Source organism: Triticum aestivum, chromosome 2B, assembly GCF_018294505.1.
Source record: "Triticum aestivum cultivar Chinese Spring chromosome 2B, IWGSC CS RefSeq v2.1, whole genome shotgun sequence".
In the NCBI taxonomy this organism is placed as follows: Eukaryota; Viridiplantae; Streptophyta; class Magnoliopsida; order Poales; family Poaceae; genus Triticum; species Triticum aestivum.
Window position 1 is genome coordinate 162,179,134 of NC_057798.1, and position 23,639 is coordinate 162,202,772.

General features: G+C 48.9%; 2 protein-coding genes across 2 annotated transcripts; one reads left to right on the forward strand and one right to left on the reverse strand.

Moving 5' to 3' along the window:
* Window positions 1-14,938: 14,938 nt before the first annotated feature.
* LOC123040928 (uncharacterized) lies at window positions 14,939-17,224 on the forward strand. Its single transcript, XM_044463645.1, has 3 exons — window positions 14,939-15,194; window positions 15,828-15,922; window positions 16,876-17,224. The coding sequence occupies exons 1-3, from the start codon at window positions 15,090-15,092 to the stop codon at window positions 17,051-17,053; spliced, it is 378 nt and encodes a 125-aa protein (XP_044319580.1). The 5' UTR covers window positions 14,939-15,089; the 3' UTR covers window positions 17,054-17,224.
* Window positions 17,225-18,100: 876 nt separating this feature from the next.
* On the reverse strand, window positions 18,101-22,871 carry LOC123039139 (uncharacterized). The gene is made up of 7 exons (XM_044462417.1): window positions 22,138-22,871; window positions 20,954-21,043; window positions 20,790-20,860; window positions 20,441-20,561; window positions 18,720-18,774; window positions 18,535-18,625; window positions 18,101-18,339 (listed from the first exon to the last, which is right to left on the reverse strand). The coding sequence occupies exons 1-7, from the start codon at window positions 22,807-22,809 to the stop codon at window positions 18,315-18,317; spliced, it is 1,125 nt and encodes a 374-aa protein (XP_044318352.1). The 5' UTR covers window positions 22,810-22,871; the 3' UTR covers window positions 18,101-18,314.
* Between the last annotated feature and the right edge of the window lie 768 nt (window positions 22,872-23,639).

Genomic DNA, 23,639 nt, shown 5'->3' on the forward strand with positions numbered 1-23,639 from the left:
AGTTAAACCCCACCACCCGCTTTGTTGATAATGATGCATATGTAGTTAGTTCTGATGTAAGTCTTGCTGGGTACATTTGTACTCACGTTTGCCTATTTTATGTTTTTGCAGAGAGACTTCGGTCTCGTTAGTAGTTCCGTGTGGACTTTGACGTTTAGATTGTTACCTCAGCTACGATCTTGTGCCCTCGGAAGGATCTAGTAGATAGTCAGGCTTCTCAGCCTTTTTCATTTGTAGATGTCTGTACTCAGACATGTTAAGCTTCCGCTTGTACTTTGACTTGTATGCTCTGAATGTTGGGTCATGAGACCCATGTTTGTAATATCTCGCTCCTCGGAGCCTATTGAATAAAATACTTGAGTCGTAGAGTCATGTTGTGATGCCATGTTGTATTTGCACATATCGAGCATATTGTGTGTATGTTTTTGAAATGCTTGGTATGTGTGGGATCTGACTATCTAGTTGTTTATCCTTAGTAGCCTCTCTTACCGGGAAATGTCTCCTAGTGCTTCCACTGAGCCTTGGTAGCTTGCTACTGCTCCGGAACACTTAGGCTGGCCGGCATGTGTTCTTCTTCGTTCCTGTGTCTGTCCCTTTGGGGAAATGTCACGCGATGAATACCGGAGTCCCGTTAGCCCGCTACAGCCCGGTTCACCGGAGTCCTGCTAGCCCAGTGCTACAGCCTGGATTCACTCGCTGATGACCGACACGTTCGATGCTGGGTCATGGATGCTTGTCCCTGTAAGTTTGTGCCACTTTGGGTTTACGACTAGCCATGTCAGCCCGGGCTCCTTATCATATGGATGCTAGCGACACTATCATATACGTGTGCCAAAAGGCGCAAACGGTCCCGGGCAAAGGTAAGGCGACACCCGTGGGAATACCGTGCGTGAGGCCGCAAAGTGATATGAGGTGTTACATGCTAGATCGATGTGGCATTGAGTCAGGGTCCTGACAGCTTTGGTATCAGAGCCTGACTGCCTGTAGGATTACCAAGCCAAACTGGTCGAAGTTGTGTCTAGAAATGCTTTAGTTATGTAAGCCAAACTAGTCGAAGTTGTGTCCCATTTCCATTCAGGAATAGAGATAGGTTGCAGAGTTCCAGCAGGCCTTTGATGCTCTGCTTTGATACGACGACAAACGTCACACTCAGCAACATAACGAGCAATGTCTTGTTTCATATTAGACCACCAGAATCTCTGACGAATGTCTTGGTACATCTTGGTACTACCGGGATGAATAGACAAAGGTGTATCATGAGTTTATTTCATAACCCTTGGAGTCAGATTTAGGTTTTCCCTATTACTCGGTACCACTAGGCGACCTTTGAAGAATAAGGTGCCTGCGTCATCAACAGTGAAGAATGAGGGCTTTCCTTCTGCGAGATAATGTTTAATCTGCTCGACTTCATCGTCACATTTCTGTATCCATTTGATGGTGTCCACAAGATCTGGTCTAGCAACTATGGTATTGAGAGAACCCCGGGAAACAACGTGGAGGTTCATCTTGCGAAACTCCGGAGGAGGGGGAGCGAGTGCACCAGGAGGAACAATATGGAGGTTCAGCTTTCTCAATTCTTCAACAAGCGAGGGCTGAACTTTGTGAACCTGGAGGTGGTTGCAGTAAGACTTGCGGCTCAAGGCATCAGCCATTACATTAGCCTTGCCTGGGGTATACGAAATACCCAGGTTAAAATCTTCAACAATCTCCATCCATCTCTGCTGATGGAGGTTCAGATCTGGTTGAGTAAACAGATACTTCAGACTTTGGTGGTCGGTGAAGATCTCACAACGATTACCGAGAAGGTAATGTCGCCACTGTTTCAGTGCATGGATAACAGCAGCAAGCACGAGGTCGTGAACTGGATAGTTCTCTTCGTGAGGGCGCAATTGACGAGAGGCATAAGCAATCACTTTACACTCTTGCATTAGGACAGCGCCAAGGCCTTGATGTGAAGCATCACAATAAATGACGAAGTCCTTCTTAGTATCTGGAGGAGCAAGCACTGAGGCAGAGGTCAACTTGTCTTTGCGCCTGGAGACTTTCCTGACACTTTTCTGTCCACTGAAACTTGACGCCCTTATGAAGCAGGTTAGTCAGAGGTCTAGCGATCTTGGAGAAGTTCTTGACGAATTGACGGCAATAGCTGGCGAGTCCGAGAAAACTTCTAACTTGCTTGACATTCTTCGGAGGAGTCCAATCGAGAATAGCCTGAACTCGCTCAGGGTTGACGGCAATACCATCCTTAGAGATGACATGCCCAAGATAGGTTACTTCGGGTAGCCAGAATTCACATTTGGAGAACTTGGCATATAGTTGATGCTCTCTAAGCTTTTCCAGAACAAGACAAAGATGTTCAGCATGTTCTTCTTCATTCTTGGAATATACAAGGATATCATCCAGATAAACCACGACAAATTTGTCGAGGTATTCCATAAAGATATAGCTCATCAGACGAGAGAAGGTGGCTGGAGCATTGGTTAAGCCAAAAGACATGACGGCGTACTCGTATGATCCATAGCGAGTCACAAATGCGGTCTTCGGGATATCTTCTTCACGAACACGGATCTGGTGGTAACCCAACCTCAAGTCGAGTTTAGAGAACACTGACGAACCAGCCAGTTGATCATATAGATCATTGATCCGAGGAAGAGGATATTTGTTCTGAACGGTAGCCTGGTTAATAGGGCGGTAGTCTTGGACCAATCGGTTTGTCTCATCCTTCTTCTTGACAAAGAGAGAAGGTGCTCCCCAAGGAGAGCAACTTGGGTGAATGAAACCACTTCGCAGAGATTTGTCGTTTTCCTCCTTAAGCTCAATGAGTTCATGCGGCGGCATCTTGTAAGGTCGTTTGGCTATAGGAGTGGTGCCTGGTTTTAAGTCAATGATGAATTCAACAGCTCTAGCAGGGGGAATCCCTGGAAGTTCTTCAGGAAAGACATCTTGGAATTTGCGAACGACAGGAATGTTTTCAATGCCCTCGAGGGGTGCAGCATTCAATGCGTTCAAGGCATAAAGCCTTGCCTCGGCATTCTGAACCAGATGAGCATTGTAGCTAATTATTTCATCAGAAGGGTGTAGCAGATGGACGGTCTTAGTGGCGCAAACTATAGAAGCAGTATGCGCTTTTAACCAATTCATTCCCAGAATGAGATCAATGCTACAGGACTTCAGTACGATGGGAGAGACAAGGAATTCTAGTCCTTTGATTTCAACGGGGACGTCGTTGCAAATCATGGAGGTCCGACATTGGCCCGCAGGGGTGTGTACTAATAGCGAAGCGTTCATGTCTTCGCTTTTAATGCCATGCATGAATGCGAAATCTTCTGACATGAATGAATGCGATGCTCCTGTATCAAATAAAACGGATGCTGGTACTGAATTTACGAGGAGTGTACCCATCACAGTAGCAGGCTGGTCTTGAGCTTCGTTCAGATCAATGTGGTTGGCATGAACACGGCCATAAGGCTTGGCATTGTTGTTGCGGGGCTGGTTGTTACCACGGCCAGCTGCTGGAAGGGCCAGTTGATTCTGGTTCTGGTTGCATTCCCTAGCACGGTGTCCTGGCTGACCACACCTGAAGCACAGACCATTATTGGGAGTGGGAGCAGGAGCTCGGGGTGGTGGAGCTGGAAGCCTTGGCTGCCTAGATGGTGGAGGAGGCAGACGAGGTGCAGCATAGGTCTGCCTTGGGGTAGGTGCATTTGGACGGTACATGTTGTTCGGGATCCATATCTTACGCTTCTGCGAGGGCGGGCCCGACGATGAGCCCGTGTCACGGTTGCGCCTGTGAGAGCTCTGGTGTTCCTGCAGACTAGTCTCGACATTGATGGCCTTGTTCACCAAGGTGGCGAAATCGGCAAAGTCATGCACCAGAAGTGTGAGCTTGATGTCAGCTTGAAGGCCGTCACGGAACTTCTCCTGTCTGCGTGCATCAGTTGCAATGTCTTCTTCAGCATAGCGGGACAAGTCCAGAAACTCCCACTGATAAGCTTCCATAGTTTTGTTGCCCTGGGTGAGGCTGCGGAACTCACGCTTCTTCCTATCCATGATCCCCTGAGGAATGAAGCAAGCACGAAAGGCAGCTTGAAAGTCTAGCCAGGTGATGATGGTCCCAACTGGCAGAGTATGCCTGTGGCTGTCCCACCATTGAGCTGCGGGTCCCTTCAGAAAGAAGGAAGCAAAGGTGACATAGCGGGCAAGGGCTACCTCAGTAGACTCCATCTCATAGGTGATGTCATGGAGCCAGTCATCAGCATCCAGCGGCTGAGTTGAGCTGCGGTACACGGTTGGGTTGAGGCGCATGAAATCCTGCAGAGTCACTTGGGCTGGCTGCTCGTTCATATTGGGTTGAGGGAACTGAGCCATCATATTCTCCATGAACTGGCGATTCATCTCGAGCTGTTGGACCATACCAGCCATGTACTTAGGCGGTGGTGGGGCGTTGCCGCCACGACCACGACCAGCTGGTCTAACCATCCTGCTAATATATAACAGGGGTAGTTCAGCATTGAGAAATTTGCATAGACAAGAATCATTCATGATGAAACATGCATAATGAAAGGAGCACGACAAATACTACATAGTAGTCGGCATAACATACAAAAGGGGTCGGACATAGAGTTCAGTACACAGAGTTCAGTGCACAGAGTTCAGTACATAGACTAAGTCATCATAGGCGGCACACAGGCTCGTGGCGAATGCATCTAATACTAATAAGCAAGACAACATCAGTCCCAGGAGGTACTGTGGAGGTAGTCGTAGCCTGACAACTGGTAGTGAGGCAACGGATAGTCCACGTCAGCGGCCTGGGGGCCGCGGATACTCTGGTGTAGAACCCGACGCCCAGGTGGCAGAAGAGGACCAAGTGCGGGAGAGTAGCCTCCCATCTCTGGCCAACCGACACCGTCGGGCATCACGGTCCTAGCTGGGTAGATCGCAGAACGCGGTAGCTATCTAGATAGAACAAAGGGGTGCAATAGCGTCAGAGCCCTGTAAAGGTGCTGACGAGTGGTGTACAACTCATGGCGAAGAGCTCGGTTAGCTCGGTCCAGCCCATCAGCATGTAGAACCAGGCTCTGATGGTGGAAGGGTTCTCGGGTGACAGTGGAGTAGGCAGCAATGTAGTATCCCTCCGCACCAACGTTGGATGCGATAGCAATGTGCCTGAAAGGGGAAGTGTCCAACGCCCGATACTCCCCACGAAGACGTGTCAGAGCAGCATAGGCAGCATCGTGAACTGCCATCTAGATGGTCACTCCAACACCATGAGCGGTGTGCAGCACGGTAGTGGAGTCATACTCCCGAGAGTAGAGGTGGACGATGGCACGGTACTGCTCCTAGTTAAAGTCCTGGTACTCCTCATAGACGGTGTACTCAGGGTGCCAGCGATAACCCAGATAGGTCATCATCCCAGCTAGCACAATAGGTGATCCTGAGGCACCAATGGCCGCCGTGTGGCGCACGACCTGCCTCGTGGGTTCCATCTGAAAACAAAGATGTTTCAATGGAGTCAAATGACAATGTGGGTACTATTCAAAATACTATCCTACAGAATAACTATGGCTTATCGAAATTTGGGGTGAACGTGGTAACGGGATCCTAATGTTAGAGTTAGTAAATTCGTTTAACCCGAGTAGGAGAGAGTTTAGAGCCCCAGAGTAAAGGTCGAGGAGTAAAAGATCCTAATACCACCCAATGGCGACGTGGGCCCGTAAGGCACACAGCCAAGTTAGTAAAAGTTTTGTAGTGACTAGACTCGACTTCGGCCAAGGAGTGTGGAAGGGGGATTCCTACAGGCAGTCGGCTCTGATACCAACTTGTGACGCCCCCGATTCAATCGTACACTAATCATGCACGCAAACGTGTACGATCAAGATCAGGGACTCACGGGAAGATATCACAACACAACTCTAAAAACATAAATAAGTCATACAAGCAACATATTACAAGCCAGGGGCCTCGAGGGCTCGAATACAAGTGCTCGATCATAGACGAGTCAGCGGAAGCAACAATATCTGAGTACAGACATAAGTTAAACAAGTTTGCCTTAAGAAGGCTAGCACAAACTGGGATACAGATCGAAAGAGGCGCAGGCCTCCTGCCTGGGATCCTCCTAAACTACTCCTGGTCGTCGTCAGCAGCCTGCACGTAGTAGTAGGCACCTCCAGTGTAGTAGTCGTCGTCGACGGTGGCGTCTGGCTCCTGGGCTCCAACGTCTGGTTGCGGCATCCGAGAAGAAGAGGAAAACGGGGGAAAAGAGGGAGCAAAGCAACCGTGAGTACTCATCCAAAGTACTCGCAAGCAAGGAGCTACACTACATATGCATGGGTATATGTGTAAGGAGGCCATATCAGTGGACTGAACTGCAGAATGCCAGAATAAGAGGGGGATAGCTAGTCCTATCGAAGACTACGCTTCTGGCAGCCTCCGTCTTGCAGCATGTAGAAGAGAGTAGATTGAAGTCCTCCAAGTAGCATCGCATAGCATAATCCTACCCGGCGATCCTCCCCTCGTCGCCCTGTGGAAAAGCGATCACCGGGTTGTCTGTGGAACTTGTCTGGGTGTGTTTTATTAAGTATCCGGTTCTAGTTGTCATAAGGTCAAGGTACAACTCCGGATCGTCCTTTTACCGAGGGACACGACTATTCGAATAGATTAACTTCCCTGCAGGGGTGCACCACATAACCCAACACGCTCGATCCCATTTGGCCGGACACACTTTCCTGGGTCATGCCCGGCCTCGGAAGATCAACACGTCGCAGCCCCACCTAGGCACAACGGAGAGGTCAGCACGCCGGTCTAAATCCTATGCACGCAGGGGTCTGGGCCCATTGCACACCTGCATGTTGCGAGGGCGGCCGGAAGCAGACCTAGCCTCCCTAATACAATAGCAGGCGTTCCAGTCCAATCCGGCGCGCGCCGCTCCGTCGCTGACGTCAAGAAGGCTTCGGCTGATACCACGATGTCGAGTGCCCATATCTTTCCCGCGTAGTTGGTTAGTGCGTATAGGCCAATGGCCAGACTCAGATCAAATACCAAGATCTCGTTAAGCGTGTTATTATGAAGCAACCGCGAACGCCGACCAGGGCCAGGCCCACATCTCGCCTAGGTGGTCTCAACCTGCCCTGTCGCTCCGCCACAAAGATCCACACAGAGGGCCGTCGGGACAAAGGTCCTTTCAGCCCCCAATCCGTGAATCACTCACGGGCACTCAACGAGCCAACCCGACTTTAGTCACCATCTGTATAGTATGTATATATGTATAGTATATACCCGTGATCACCTCCCAAGTGATCATGGCCCGATAGTATAGCAAGGCAGACTGACAAGAATGTAGGGCCAATGATAATGAACTAGCATCCTATACTAAGTATTAGGATTGCAGGTAAGGTATCAACAGATGTAGCAACAATGTCAGGCTATGCATCAGAATAGGATTAACGGAAAGCAGTAACATGCTACACTAGTCTAATGCAAGCAGTATAGAGGAGAATAGGCGATATCTGGTGATCAAGGGGGGCTTGCCTGGTTGCTTTGGCAAGAAGGAGGGGTCGTCAACTCCGTAATCGAACTGGGCAGCAGCAGCGTCGGTCTCGTAGTCTACCGGAGAGAAGAGGGGGAAGAAACAATGAATACCATGCAAACAGATGCATATCGATGCATGACATGACAAGTAACGATGCTAGGTGTGCCCAATCGCGGTAGTAGGTGATACCGACGAAGGGGGAAAACATTCGGGAAAGTATTCCCGGTGTTCCGCGTTTTCGGACAGATGAACCGGAGGGGGAAGTTGCGTGTTTGCTATGCTAGGGATGTGTGGCGGACGAACGGGCTGCGTATCCGGATTCGTCTCGTTGTTCTGAGCAACTTTCATGTAGAAAGTATTTTCATCCGAGTTACGGATTAAAAGATATGATTTTCTAAAGATTTAAATCATTTTCTAATTTTATTTATTTATTTAAATCCAACATTATCCAAAACAGTGAATGATGATGCAGGCATGACATCAGAGTGATGTCAGCAGGTCAACTAGTCAGTTGACCAGTCAAACCAGACAAGTGGGTCCAGTGGGTCCCATATGCCATTGTCTGGGTCACTAACAGGGGGGTTTAGTCTAACTAAATGGGTTAATTAGTGGGTGGGACCCAGTAGTCAGTGACTGTTTAGTTAACTAAATTAATTAATGAAATAATTAGCATTTTATTTATTTACAAAATGTTTTAAATGAGCGGGCCCGCATGTCAGTGGCAGTAGCTGCCACATCAGCGTAGTTGACCTTGGTCAACGTGGCCAGCTGGGGCCCCCAGGCCCACAGGCAGTGACCCAGGGGTGGACCCCCGGGGAGCCAGCTCAGCGGAGCCGCCGGAGTAGCTCCGGCGAGCTCGCACGCAGCGACCGAACGCCGGCGTGCGTCGGGATTCGCCTACAGGGCACCAAATCGAGCGCGGCCGGGCGCGTTAGAACGGCAAGACGACGACGCGTCGGTTTGTGGTGGTCGGGCGAGCTGCAATGGCCGGAGAAGGGCGCATCGAGCTCATCTGCGGCGAGGTCTTTCGGTCGAGCAACGGCAACGGTGAGGCGGCGCGCTACGGGGCAAACAGAAGGGCGGGGCGAAGCCTTCGCGCGTGCGTGAGCACAACGGCGCGAGCCCGGGACCAAAGGGTCACCGGACGGCTGCCGGCGACGAGCCCGGCGGCGACGCGTATGGGAGCTCGATGGAAACAGAGCTACGGCGAGCTAGCGGGCAAATGGAGAGGCTAGGGAGGATCTATGGGGCGTGGTGAGTGCAACCGGCATGGGCCCGTGACCATTTGGTCACCGGAGACTCGTCGGCGACGAGCTCCGCGGCGCTGCGTTCGGGCGCCTCGGCGGCAGCTAGCTAGGGCGTGCGAGAGAGCAAACGAAGGGCAGGAGGGGTGGAGCTCACCGAGCGGCACACACGAAAGGCCCTTGGGGGTTTAGGAGCTGCTGGGGCGAGGCCGGAGTCGGTGAAGAACGGCGGCGGAGCTTGTCGGAGCAGAGGAGGAAGACGGCGGCGTCGGGGGTGTTGCGGCAGCGCCTCCGAGCTCCAGCTGCGGCCACCGGTCGACGAGGAAGACGGTGGCGGAGATGACGGACACGCTGGCGAGGTGAGGTGGTGGCTGTGGCCGCGCGTTTCACGGCGGCGGGTCCATGGCGGCGCTCGGATGCGATGGGAAGGAGGAGAGCGGGGTGGATCTGAGGGGAGGCGAAGTGGCGCAGGAACCAAGGGTGAGGGTGGGTGCGAGTGGGAGGCGGGATCGAGGAGGCGAAGGCGTGGCGACCTTATCCCCTCCTCGACGCCGGCGAGGGGGGCCGGTGGCGACGCGCCCCTGTTCCGACCCGGGTCGGGGGAACAGGAAGGGAGACGAGCGACCGAGGGAGGCGGGCCGGGCCGGCTGGGCCGGTCGGGCTGGCTGCTGGCTAGCTGGGCCCTTTAGCCCAGGGGGAAGGGGGTTTCTTCTTTTCCTTTTCTTTTCTTTTCTTTTGGTTTTGTTTTCTGTTCTATTTATTTTAGGGCAATTAAGTATTTTATAAAATTGTTTCTTCTACACCATAATTACCTATGCCATATTTGGCACTGGCCGAACATTTTTGTTTTGATGTTTGAAAACTTTTGTTGTTTGTCATATTTTAAATTTGATTTTTGGACCGGTTTTGAACTAATGAAAGATTAGCAACAGTAATGAAGGTGACGTGGCATCATTAGCAGAGTTTCACTGTAGCTTAATTATCCGGACGTTACAGGGGTACGTGCACCGTTCCATTAGGGAACAACACTCGCTACACGTTTGTACGTTTGGTATGAAAAGACCTATATTTTTACAAGTGAGAGTAAATTAATATATCTGTGACACACTTCATAACTGCCGTGAAGCAAACTGGTTGTGCCGGCTAACGATGGCCTGATGCACATCATAACTGCCGACGTTTGCGTACTTGGAGTAGTCACGCGGATCTCGGTATTTGGCCATCCAAGCTAACTATCTTGCCTGCTCGGCGGGTGGGTACGGACGTTGCCTGGTCTGGTAGATGGTTTGAGGTGCTCAGTCTTTCAGCGATGGGGGTTGCATGTCTCTTGGAAACTGGGGTTTGTCTTCGAGCTGCCTGTGTCATTGGGTGGAGCAGCTCGACCGCGTCGGCGTTCTGCAACCTCAGGTGCGCGTATTGCCCGTTTTGGAACCTCACGGGCAATGTGGTTGTCGGAGGCCATGACGGTGGAGGCCTCGAGGCCAGCTGGAGCCTCCTCTGTCTCTCATCGGCCATAGGGGAAGAGGTGTGTGCGGTCGGTGAGTGGATGGGTAGGCTAGGAGAAAGAAAAAGGAGGAGAGAGAATTGAGATGGGTGTATGGGTGGGCTAGGCTGGACGTGAAGGACACAGATGGGTGTCTGGTCCCAAATCTAACAGAAATTTAGGACGAAAATGAGTCAAAAGGGACGACACGCGAATGAAATCAGTTTGTTTGTTAGGCGGTGTTTTTGGGAGCAACTAATTAACGAGCGCTTCTTCGGAAGCCTCGCAACGATCAGCGCCACTTGGCACGCTCTCAGCCATTCGCCACGTGTCGCACTCTGGACGCTCCCTCTGGATTTTGTTTTTTTTCGCACGTGTTTTCGGCTTTTTAAACGGGTTTTTTTCGGGGTTTTTTGCGTTTTGGTTTTCCACTGGTCTTGCCTAGCTTTTCGACCAAAATTTTTTTCCTGAAAAAATAATTATTTTGCGTAAAAAACACATTTTTTTTCACGACAGTCATGGTTTTGTTTTCGCGAAAGGCACGGTTGTACTTTCGCAAGAGGCACGGCCGTGCCTCTTGGAAACAGAAAAAAAGATGTGTTTTCTGTTTTTTTTCCTTTCGTGAGAGGCACGGTTTTGCTTCCATGAGAGGCACGGTTGTGCTTTCGCGAGAGTCACGGCCGTGCCTCCTCAGAAACGGGAAAACACATTTTCTGTTTTTTTGTCGCGAGAGGCACGGTTTTGCTTCCGCGAGAGGCACGGGCATGCCTCTTTCGGAAAGGAAAAAAACGTGTTTTCTATTTTTTTTCTTTCACCAGAGGCACGGTTGTGCTTTCGCGAGAGGCACGGGCGTGCCTCTTTCGGAAAGGGAAAAAACGCGTTTTTTGTTTTTTTTCTTTCGCAAGAGGCATGCTTTTGCTTCCGTGAGAGGCACGGTTGTGATTTTATCAGAGGCACGTGCGTGCCTCTTTCGGAAGGGGAAAAAACCTGTGTTCCCGGTTCGGTTTTTTCGTCGGTTTTTTTCGTCCGGTTTTTTCGTGAAAAATAAGTTCGTCAAAACCTATCAACATGGAATCTAGTTTTGAAGATCTCGACGCGAGGAATCCAACGGCGAAAGCGGTTCGAGATTTGGACGCACGGTTGAAGAGATAAAACGTTTTAAATAAACGGATCTACGAAAAAAGGAAAAACTCCCGGGTTGCGACAAGTGGTGCACATGCAACCTGGGGAAGTTGGAGTGATCTCCGCAAAAAGTACTCCTTAACTAGTGATTTCGGTGTTTTTGTCCGTACGGGACCCAGACGCAAAGGAACGTAAATGGGCCGGTTTATGCATTGTAGTAGACGAAGGCCAGTACAAAGCAGAGAAAACCAGTTGGAGGGGCCTGCTAAATAACACGACGGCCTCCTCCTTGCTTACCAGTTGCCCCCAAAAAACAGAATATTTTTTCCCCTAGGGCGTGCGGCGCTAGGGTTCCACCTTTTCCTCCGGCGATCTAGCGCCGGAGTCCACGTAAAACCTGCCTGATGGCCGGTGCGCCGGCCAAGGGGAGTCTACCTACACCTGCTGGAAGTTCTCCAGCGGTTTGCATGGATAAAACACCGCCAAATCGGGCGGCGGAGGAAGACGAGGAGAGGAAGGAGGGGTCATGCTCGGAGGATCTACCTGGTAGCGGGGACGCAGATCTGATTGGGGCGGAAGAAGAAGAGGATAGCGAGAGGGAGGAGGATGAGCAGAACTTTGATGAAGATGAGGAAGATGGTGGGTACGACGGGGCTGATGAAGATCTGGAGGACCAGTTTGCGGGATGAATCTACACGGGAAGGAGACTGAAGATCTTGATTTTTCTGGTGAAGTGGATGATCTCATCAGAGAGGTGCGCTGGTTGGGGATATTTAGGGTTCATACAACACGCCCTTTCGGGCACTCGGCGCTGCTAAACCAGATGCGTAATGCTTGGGCCGCTGTGAAAGGTGTCACTTTCAACATCAAAGGACCCAACTTGTTCCTGGTCCAGTGTCATTGCCTTGGTGATTGGAAGAGGATCATGGATGGAGGGCCTTAGCTGTTCCGCAAGGCGCCGGTAGTTATTCAAGAGTACGACGGTTTCTCCGATGTATCTCAGTACAAACTAAATAAGATTCCGGTGTGGGCTAGAATCAAAGGCTTGCCGCCGGGTCTGACAGCAAAGAAGGCCCTAGCAGAGAAGGTTGCAGCCAAGGTAGGAGGGCCACCTTTTACAGTTATGGTGAATGAGGGAGTAATAAACCCTAACAATTCTTTGAGGGCGAGGGTGTATCTGGATGTTAATGAGCCCCTTGTTCGTTTTGTGCCAATAACTCTGAGGGAGAGTAAGAGATATCCAGTGGCATACGAAAAACTCCCTGATTTCTGCTATCGGTGTGGCCTGATGGGGCATTTAGCAGAAGAGTGCGGGGATGGAGTGCATGATCACAGGACATTTGAATGGGGCGATTGGCTTCTTTGGGCTTCGGAGCCAAACCCTGGAGCTCAACCGGATCGGGATGGGGGAGGAAGAGGCTCTGCCAGAGGGAGAGCAGGTGGAAGGGGTGAGAGAGGAGGCAGACAGGGAAGAGGTGATGGAGAGGGAGGAAGAAACAACACAAGAAGACGCTATGAGGAGGGAGAGAACTATTGCCAGGCTTCAGGTCAGAGAATTAACACATCAAAGTCTTCTATCTTTTTCAGCAAGGGATGCCCAACCACTATCAAAGATGAGATCAAAAACATCCTTAATGTTCCTAACGAATCTTTGAATGAAAAGTATCTAGGGATGCCTTCTGATATAGGTACATCAAAGAACGGGGCTTTTAAGTACCTGAAAGACAGACTATGGAGTAAGGTGAAGGGTTGGATGGAGAAGTGCTTATCATCTCAAGGAAAAGAAGTTTTGGTGAAATCAGTGGCACAAGCAGTGCCAGTTTTCTCAATGTCATGCTTCAAATTACCAAGGGGGCTTTGCGAACATTTAAATAAATTGATAAGACAGTTTTGGTGGGGCAGCAAAGAGGGCAAAAGGAAACCAGCTTGGGTTTCATGGAAGGCTATGACTCAGCCAAAATTTATGGGAGGACTAGGGTTTCGTGATTTTGAGCTTTTCAACCTAGCTCTCTTGGCAAGACAGTCCTAGAGGCTTCTGCAGAAACCAGAGTCGTTGTGCGCGAGAATTTTGAAGGCAGTTTACTACCCTCATAATACAATCCTAGATGTTGAGCTAGGCAACCGACCATCGCAGGTATGGCGGGCGATTTTGGAGGGGAGAGATGTCCTTAAGCAGGGGATCATCAGGAGAATCGGAGACGGTACAACAACCAGAATTTGGGCGGATAATTGGATACCAAGGATCGCTTCTATGAGACCGTTTGCTTGTCTCTCGGCCAACCCTCCGATTTTTGTAAGTGAGTTGATTGATGCACATAACGCAGCATGGAATAGAGATGCTTTGGATGCAAATTTTATCGCGGCGGACACACTGGCAATCTTGTCTATTCCGGTTTGCACCAGGCAGATGGATGACCACTGGGCATGGAACTTTGAAAGAAACGGCCTATTTTCGGTAAGATCTGCATACCGAATGCTCGTAGACACCAAACGTAGAAGGGAGGACTGGTTAGAAGGAAGATCGGGACCTTCTGATATTGAAGCGGAAGGAAAATCGTGGGAGACTTTGTGGTCTGTTCAAGTTCCGGGAAAAATTCGACATTTTATGTGGAGGTTGTCCAAGCTATCGATTCCAACAGTGGATGTGAGGCACGCTAGAAGAATGGCGGATGATGACAAGTGCCAGCTTTGCGGGATGAGAGATTCATGGCGACACTCCCTGGTTGAATGCTCAGCTGCAAGGTGTGTTTGGGCGTTGGTAGATGAAAACATTCTTGACTTCTTACAGTCGACGGAGGAGCCAAATGCACGGGTGTGGCTTTTCTCAGCTTTCGAACATCTACCCCATGATAGTTTGGTGACAATGATGGTGACAATGTGGGCAATATGGTGGGCACGGCGTAGGGTTATCCATGAGGGAGACTTGCAAAGCCCACACGCGACTCATTCCTTTGTCAAGAGCTTTATCGCGGAACTGGCAACTATCAGGGCTGGGACGCCGACACCAAATGGTGAACAACAAACAGGTGCGAGACCGGCTGCTGGGCAAGGATGGAGGGCGCCTGAAGCTGGAACTGTTAAAATTTAGGTAGATGGGGGAGTCTCAAGAAATGGGAGAAGAGGGGCAGCTGCTACCATCAGAAGGAACCATGAGGGACTTTTTCTCGGATCTTCATCAATGGTCTTTGATGAAATAAATGATCCTCCAATGTTGGAGGCTTTGGCTTGCCGAGAAGCTCTAGCTTTAGCGCAGGATCTTTATGCTGACCATATCGTTGTTGCGTGTGACAGCAAGACAGTTGTAGAGGAAATCAAATTGGGGTCAGAAGGAAGATACAGCAACATCATCAAGGAGATCCAAGCGCAATCAAGACCTTTTGGTCGATGTGACTTCATCTTTGAAGGTCGAAAAGGAAATATTGATGCTCACAATTTAGCAAAGTTTTCTACTTCTTTAGTTCAAGGGCGCCACGTGTGGCTGGGGGCACCCCATGATCCCTTTGTTATCCCTGTAAACCGAAACAATAATCAATAAAGTCTGGTTTACCACTCGAAAAAAAAAAAAACAGTTGCCCCCAAAAGGTCACAAGGGCACGGGAGCGTCGGGAGGGGAGGGAAGGTGTACTCTGTCCACGATCGCAGACCCCAGCCCCTTAATCCACAGCCGCCGAAACCACCATCGGCCCTGAACGCGACAACCGCGGTGTTGGCTATGCTCCGATCTGCCACCGGATTCGCGCTCCGGCGCAAGGCGCCGGCCCCTCGTTTCTCCAGCCACGGCGGCCGCAGCAGCCCTGGATGCAGCTGCACCACCAAGGTAGGTACCTCTACTTTCTCCATGTGGATTTTCTAGGCAGGTGGGTGTGCAGGTTGGATTAGGTTGCAAGATTATATATATATAAGATTCCCAATGTAATTTGCGGATCCGTCGTTCCGCATGCTATTATGTCGAATCAAATTGCTACTGTAATATTTTTGGTTGTAAGATGGCAGAGTTTCAACGAACCTCCAGATCATCAATTCTGAAACCAGGAGTTAGGGTGACCGAGTGGCATGGAAAATTTGCTGATTGGGGTGGTGGTGGTGGTTGTATTCCTGTACAGTAGTGTGGTGTCTATTGCATTTTCGTATTGGATTATCTGCAGACATACAAGCTGTTAAGCTGCAGCGCCCAAGAACTTTTTCCCGTTTGCTTCGCGCGTCATGGGTCCCCCAGGGCTTGTGGTCGCTCTAAAATATGGTCTATGGGGCTCCATTTAGCCTCTGAAATAAGCTGCATTCAAGTGCGTTTGGCTATATATGGTTTTTGCTCTACTAAATCGTACGTATTAAAGTTAGTATAAAGTTGAGACATTTATTTTGGGACGGAGGGAGTAGTAATTTTCAGCTTGTTTGGTACTGAATCAAATAAAACAAGTTTAATGATTAATTCAACTACTCTGGTTTACAGCGGATGTACTCTGGTGATGGCATGAATGAATCCAAGAGCACGATGGCTGATGACATCAAGAGAACAATCGCCTCGTTTTGTGAAAAAACTGGCTGGTACATACACCATCCTTGTTTCTTGTTAAATGCAATACAGTGTCTTGTTATCTGAGCTGGGACAACAATTTGTAGAGATCCTGGCTAGAAAGTCTTGGGTATTGAGAATCCTGGTCCCTTATCTCGGTTTCTATTCATGGTTTCGTAGTGGGAAGTTAGATTTTTTTTTTCCTTTTTATGATTCTTATTTGGCGAAATGTAACGAAGACAGAAGGGAAAAAACTCATTTGTGGCAAATGATCATTGTAGAACAGTTACCTAGAAGGGATTCATGAATACAAGGGTGAAGAACAGAGTAATGGCACTGTGGAGCCAATATTTCTGTTCCCTTATCTCCTTTATTGCTGCCATCAGTATATCTTTTGTTCATAGTTGTACAGATGGTCAATGCCTTGCCATCAGTATATCTTTTCTTGGCTCTATATAACCCCAACTACCTTGCAAAATATTTATTTACTAGCATAACAGCCGTGCTTTGTAATGGAACCACACAAGTGATTCAGTTGCGTGGGATTAGTAGCATATAATAAGCAATGCAGAAACTTAATTAAGCAGACAACACTGCACCTGCATAACTGTGGCAGTGATGAGAGCACCATTGCAAGATATGATTTTCTTTCTCTTTGAATTGGGGTTTTCATGGATTTTAGATGGATGAGGGAGATTGGGGTTATCTTCACTAGTAGAGATATTTTGGTTATTCTTTATTATTGTACTTTATGTTTTAGTTATCTTCACTCTATGTTAATATATTCGCTTGTTCACAATATTTTCTGGATCTCTTAACGTTCGAATTGTTGTTTGTGTGTGTGAGAACAGTGGGAGGGGGGGTTGGCATCCTTATTTGAAGTTTTTGTCACAACCTCTTGTCGTTATACTCTTTTGATTATAATTATTTATGCATTTGTTGCGGAGCTCTGGATTATAACTGACATATTGTTGGTGACTTGTAGGAAAGGGAAGGACCTGTTGTTTGGCTGCATCGCTGGTGCCTTAATGTGTACGTACAAGTACAATGCGACAGGAGCGGGAATACTAGGATACAGATTTGATGAAGTGAGAAAGGAGCGGGAGGCGAGGAAGCAGAGGGCGGAGGCGGACAAAAACAATATTGATATTTCATTCTGCTGATCACTTTGCATACCCGAAATGTAAGCCACACATGAGAAAGGCCGAAAGGCCACACTTGTTCACAAAAGGGATATGATAAAGCTGTGAACTCTTCTAGCTTATGTATTTCTAAAAAAAATGTACTTATTTGAAGATGGAAGACGTGGTGATGCTTATTTGTTGTTTTGATCCTTTTCACCCTGCCATCAGTATATCTTTTGTTCATAATTGTACAGATGATGCATGCACGGTAGATTTGTTTCATGCAACCATATGTTGTAGGTACAAAGTCTTAACTTGAAATTTGTTAACATGCCATGCCATATCTTTCCTGATTGAAACTTCGATATGACATACTTTTATCAGTGCGTATAATTTATACCATTATAAACACTACCTAATTCTTTTGTTGGTTGCTTCGTGTTGTTCTTTTTATGCCCTCGCGTGCCTGGGTTTTCAACAAGAATTTGTGTCAGACAGGGAGCTTTGTATGGATGATTCACTGAGTGCCTAGGGATTTTTATTTAGAATCACAGAGATACTGTTGGTTTCGTGCTGCTATTCCAGTATTTAATGTGTATTTCCTTAATAAAGAAGAATAACAAGAGTGAGGTTGTGTTGAATTAACGGCTTGCATGGTCTTAATACATAACACACACTTTTTTATCATGCAAAATCCAACATCTTCAGACTTGTAATGGCATATACTTTTACAAGACCAAATACTTCTGCACTTTTGTGATTCCTAGCATAGATTGGGGCGAAACATGAGCTACCAGTAACTCCCTCGATAGAAAGATCAACTGTTCAACTCCAGTTTGAAATCCATGAGTGAGTCTTCTGCGGCTTCTTCTATCGGATGAGTGCTCCGTTTTCCTTTCAGTTTGCCCGTTAAACCAAGGGCAAAACCATTAAGGTTCATCATATGACCCGTTCATCATATGCATGAAAATACTCGCGGACAAAAAGACCAACATTCCTTCGTCAAATTCTGCGGTTATGTGTATTTCCTGATGCCAACAGTTTCTGAATTCTGGGACATGGTTCCACAGTTTATATGTTCTACTCACATGTTTATACCTGAATCGGCTAATATACATTGATCGGTGCGTAGTTTGTATCCACCAAACATGGTAAAGAAAATGCAAACCCCCAGCTTGAGGTGCACAAAAACCATCTGCCACTTCTGTTTTCGAATCAGCATAACTTCCTGAATCTTCCCTCCGTATTAGCCATATCGTCAGCGTGTATGCTCCACATCCCCATCAGAAAGGCTTCTCTGTCAGCTCCTCAACACAAATACTCCCCTGGCAGATCAGCAGAGTTATTAGCACCCAGTTTATTATCAGGAACAGGGTTGGTTTGACAACTGAACACAGAGCTATCAGATAGTTTAATACTAGTACTTCAAGGAGGAATAGCTTTGCCCTTGAAATGGCTATAAAAATAATCGCTAGAAAGCAGTGTGATTTGCCGAGAGAGACGGAGAGGGCGAAAGTTACCTTGCTGAACAACGCTCTATCACATCTTTAAGCTTGATTTTGTTCAAACTGCACATCCAGCTAACCAAAGTAGCCTTTTCATCACTTTCCCCTGCATCTCTCAGTGAAGTCATATGCATACAACATGGTTGTGGTAACTGTGAAGCAATCAAAGACAGGGAAGGCATGGACAAACAAAACACTACCAGTTACTGAGACCCCAACCAAAGACATGCCGGGCGGGAAATGGTGTTCTGGGAGCTGCAAGGCAAAGCAACATACTATCAAATACTCCACGTAGGCCAGAGTGTGGCATGATGTAACACACGTCTCAAGGTTCTTTGCGGGTATGGATGGTTTAAGAAAGGGAAAAGTATATTTTTCGTCCCTTAATTCTTTCAAGAGTATAGAAATAGTCCCTCAACTTTAAAACCAGCAAAATTTAGTCCCTCAACTTTTAAAACCGGATAAGTTTAGTCCCTATTGCCACTTCAAGTGGTTTCCTGCTGACGTGGAGTGGTTTTGACCCTTGATCTCGTCCATGGCGAAAATGCCAGCACCATGCGCGTATTCTACCTGCGAACAACATGCCGTGATGCGTCACCTGTGTCTCGGCCATGACAGTAGTGGTCTCCTTGCTACCACCCTATGTGCCCGTAACACATGCATTTCATCAAATAACTCACATGCATGATCTACATCTTGTCTCCAATGACGACCGGCGGCTGGTTGCCATGCCAGGGTGGCCGTACTGCTGCTGTAGACGAAGGTGAGCATGCCGGGGCCAATGACCGGAAGCCGACACGGGCGCGGCTGCATGTGCACGACGCCAGCTTGCTCACCTCCATTGTCAACGTCTTCGGCACCCCGGCGCCGATGGAGAGCATCGGCATCATGGACCACCACCACCTCGATCGACTTTGACGCATACGATGGGCAGGGCTTCGGCGGCGACACAGGTGGCGTGTCGCTGACGCTGGGGCTGCAGCAGCAGTACGACACGCATGACGGCAATGTCAATGTGCGAAGTCGCGGCGCTCGAGGAGTGGCCTTGTGGAGGTTCGGGTTCCATAGCTCGCCACAGTGCGCGCTGCAGGTTCGTAGCGCACGCACCGTCGAGCTGCTGAGCTCGCGTGGAAGGAGCTCCAGCGCCACCAGAATTGCCATGGCCGGAGCACGCAGCACGGACGAACGGGCGGTGCTGCTGCTCGGCTTGTGCGCTAGCTAGGCAGTGGCATAAGTGGCGAAGGGGACCATGCAGCTCCTCTGTCAGCTCAGCGAGTGAACCGGTTAGCACAGGCTGCGGCGGCAACACGCATCAGCATGAAGCAGTGACGCCCATGGTGAGCAGGCCTGTGGTTGGCAGTGTTAGTGTGCTAGCGACGCGCGCAGCAAGCAGTACCAATGCGCAGCGGACACGACAAGTGGTAACTCGGTAGATGCGGCAACCATCGGACGGCGGAGTGCAGCTCGACCAGCAAGCGGGGCTACAGCCAGCTGGGCATGGCTGCTCGGCGTGCTCAAAGAGAGCTCGGCCAGAGTAGTAGCAGACCGGACGGTGCTAGCGAACATGTTTTCAGCGTCCCGTGACCGGCAGCCTCCACTTCATCAACGAAACCATTCAAACCAGTCAAAACCATGCTACATCATCAGTTAAATCATCTAAAGCGGTATTAGGGACTAAAGTTATCCGGTTTGAGAAGTTGAAAGACTAACTTTTGCTGGTTTTGAAGTTGAGGGACTATTTCTATACTGTTGAAAGAATTGAGGGACGAAAAATATACTTATCCCTTTAAGAAAATAAAACAGTGCCAACAGAGGCCATGCAATCGAAGGGGCAAATCACCATTTTACTCATTTTGAGGTATTTCAGGAAAAACGATATGCTGAACATAATGGACCAGGAACTCAATTATATATACAGTACCTTGTAGCATTGGAAGCCTGCGCTGTTGTAATTTGTTTGACTGAATGCATTTCGCGGCACGAGCTTCCCATGTCCGTTTTCAGCCAGGGAAAGTAGCCATGGTAGACTCATATCTCTGAATCTGACACAAGCATAAATAAACAGTTCAAAGATAATTTCGTCAGTACTTAGGTAGTTGGTAAAGGGTCTATTCAAATTGTGAATACACAAACCACAGACATCACAAAACGGTGTCAAAGAGGATAGCTCAAAATGTTAGGCTGACTTGAATTCAAGAATCAAGAACGGTTAAAAGTGAAAAGTGACACCAATTACGAGCTCAGTCACAAAAGCATGGGTTCCCAACTACCTGCTGTCATATCTTTCAAGTGTAAGCTTCAGTTGTTCCAGAGCATGTCGCTTGATTTTCGCACCAAGAACCTTCCATGTTAAGATGGTTCTGTTATATCACAAATTCACAGTAACCCGGAAGGATGGTAGATAAAAGAGATGAAACAAAATTAGATGTCATACCAGCTTTACAGAAATATTGCATGTTGAATCAACTATTGAGAAAGCCTCAAGGAAGTCAGCACCAAGGTCTCCACCAGACAAAAAAAGTGCCTAAGACAGTCACACAACAATTGTCAGCAATCTGTTACTTAGCAGTTAGCACAGGTCTTTTGTTTTTTAGCTTTTTCCACAACATACTTTGAAGTAGTAACATGGCAACTATATGGTGTGCCCTTTTAATTAGTTTACTAGTGCATAAACGGTGTAAACCAATAACCCAAGTGCTGAGCTTAGCAAGGTAACTGGATAAGTAGAGCTCAGGAGTGAAGTACTATTCGATTCTTAGCCATAAGAGTGGGCAGGTTGAACGTTTTTAGTGTAGATATAGTTACTTTCATGAACACAAACATGGCAAAAAAGACACAATACCATTGTAACCAAATTGAGTACTGCCGTCTATATTATAGAATAGATGCCCCGATTCTAGTACAAGTGTGGCTGCCCTAGAAATGCAATCTCCTCTGTGCGTGATCCATAACTCCATATGATGTGCCAAAATATGAAGGTAACCACTGCAGCTACATATTATATAGGATACAAAAAACTATATTGGGCCCTTTTGCTCTTATCATCTTCAAACTAATTCCCTGCCTTTTTCGCAATTTGTTTTTAGAAAAGTTCACTACAGCAGATGACAAGCTCCATTAGACATATATAATGTCCATGCTAACCTATAAAACTGTGATTGCTAAACTGTCAACAACAGAAAAATCCCCTAACATGTGGTCCAAAATATCTGTAACAGAACACAATACTTATATCATGATCTGAATATCATATTGATTCTAAAACTACAGAATTCAATGGGTACAGTTCCAGTTCTACTGCGCTGAAAGCAAAGATACTCTAGGTAGTACTTACATTCACTAACATTATCCATATTTGCATTGGCATCATGGCATGTAATTAAGAAGATCAGAATTGCATATATAGCATGCATACAATTTATACCGACTTGATAATTTATTCAATTAAGGGCAGCAACCAGCTATCGCACTGAAATGCAATCATCCTAATAACATCAACCCCACGATGAACGCTAGTTGCATTCTGACTTATCACAATGATCGAACGACAATGCATATCTCTGGTTCCTGCTGGTACTTGCAGCAGATATGATAGTAGCAGAAACACAGTTAGGATACCTGAAGCTGTAGGTCCGAAGGGACGCCTCTTCTGATCAGCAGAGGGTTACCACCCCCGCCCTGGCCATCGCCGTCGTTGATCTCTTGTCCCAGCACTACGCCGACGGCGTCCACGAATCCTCTGCCTTCTGCGCCGTGCATCCCGCCCCCTTCCCCGGGATCGGGCCCACCGATGTCGTTGCCGCCGCCGACATTCCAGCCGCGGGCGCGGCGCCAAAACAAGTACAGGAGAAAAGCTGCGACCAAGCCCATGGCGGCGAGCTTCCCGTAGGTGAAGACGGACGAGTTTCTCCATGCGCGAAGCACCGCATCGGGTGGAAGTGTCGGGGATGGAGGCGGAGTGGGTACCGGAGGAGGAGGCGGAGGAGGTGTCGGGGATGGAGGCGGAGGAGGTGGAGTGGGAACCGGAGGTGGCGGGGGTGGCGGGGGTGGTGCGGGGTCTGCCACAGGAGTCGCGGGGGGCAGATTGAGGGTGAGGAACTCGTACCCTAGGGCCTCGCCATCGTCGACGATGACCATCGGCGGCGGGGGCTCCGCTGGACCCGACCGCGCCGCCCTCAAGCGCTCGACGCGCCTCTTGTTGAGGAACGCGTCGTTCCATAAGCCCTCGATCGCCTTCCACCCGCTCCTATGCCGCCATAGTTCCTCCATGAGCTTCCGGCCGGGCGGCATGGTTGCTGGGGTCTAGGGTTAGAGGAGCGGGAGGGGCGGGAGGCGGGGAAATGCTGCCGGAAGCGAAGAGGAAAGGAAATGGAGGGAGAGGGAGAGAGGGAGCGGGGGAGGGAGGGAGGCGGTTTTGGCTGGGTTTTTCGTGGGCCCTCCGCGCCAGCTGTCTCTCTCTCCCCGAGCGAATGAGCGGACGGGCCTGCCGTTAGGCACCGTCACCGTTACGGACCTGCCGTCTGCGTGCGTGCCGTTGGTCGCGCCTACGTACGGTGCGTGCGACGTCACGGGGTCACTGACGGCGTATGCATGACCTCTGACGGCTTCCGTCGTCTCTTGTGTGGTAAACCAACGTGACTCGTCAAGCTTGTGTAGTCAACGATGCAAAAAAAAAAAAAAAACTTCTGTAGTCAACGTGTTCGTTCGAAGGGGCTGGGACATAACATAATGCGATCTTGTGCCACGAGCTTTAGCGATGTGTTTATTTTCCAGTAAAAAGGAAGGCGGTTGAAGTATGGGCTTCCGATGGGTGGAGTTCAGATCACCGCCAATGGCCAATGTGTGTGCGCGATCGATCGCGCGGCGCGACTCGCCTCACTGCGACCGCTGCAACAGCAGCCTGGCTCCATGTGGCCGGATCAATCAAGTTTCTCCCCCGCCCCATTGGGACACGCGGAACGACGTGCAGGGTCCATGCAGATCTTATTCAAATTCACCATGTGCGTGCATGGTTACATTGTCGATCCAGTCTGGCCCGGCAAGTTTGCCTCTATTGAGCCGGTTTGAGGGGATGCAAGCCAAAAAAAACAGATGGACATAGTTTGGTTGCCTGTATGCAC

Coding starts and splice junctions, on each gene's coding strand:
- LOC123040928 (XM_044463645.1), top strand. CDS start 15,090: ATGCTCCGATCTGCCACCGGATTCGCGCTCCGGCGCAAGGCGCCGGCC. Junction 15,195..15,827: donor GATGCAGCTGCACCACCAAG/GTAGGTACCTCT, acceptor TCTGGTTTACAG/CGGATGTACTCTGGTGATGG. Junction 15,923..16,875: donor TTTTGTGAAAAAACTGGCTG/GTACATACACCA, acceptor GGTGACTTGTAG/GAAAGGGAAGGACCTGTTGT.
- LOC123039139 (XM_044462417.1), bottom strand. CDS start 22,809: ATGCCGCCCGGCCGGAAGCTCATGGAGGAACTATGGCGGCATAGGAGC. Junction 20,562..20,789: donor CTTGAAAGATATGACAGCAG/GTAGTTGGGAAC, acceptor TGCTTGTGTCAG/ATTCAGAGATATGAGTCTAC. Junction 18,775..20,440: donor CAGGCTTCCAATGCTACAAG/GTACTGTATATA, acceptor TTTGCCTTGCAG/CTCCCAGAACACCATTTCCC.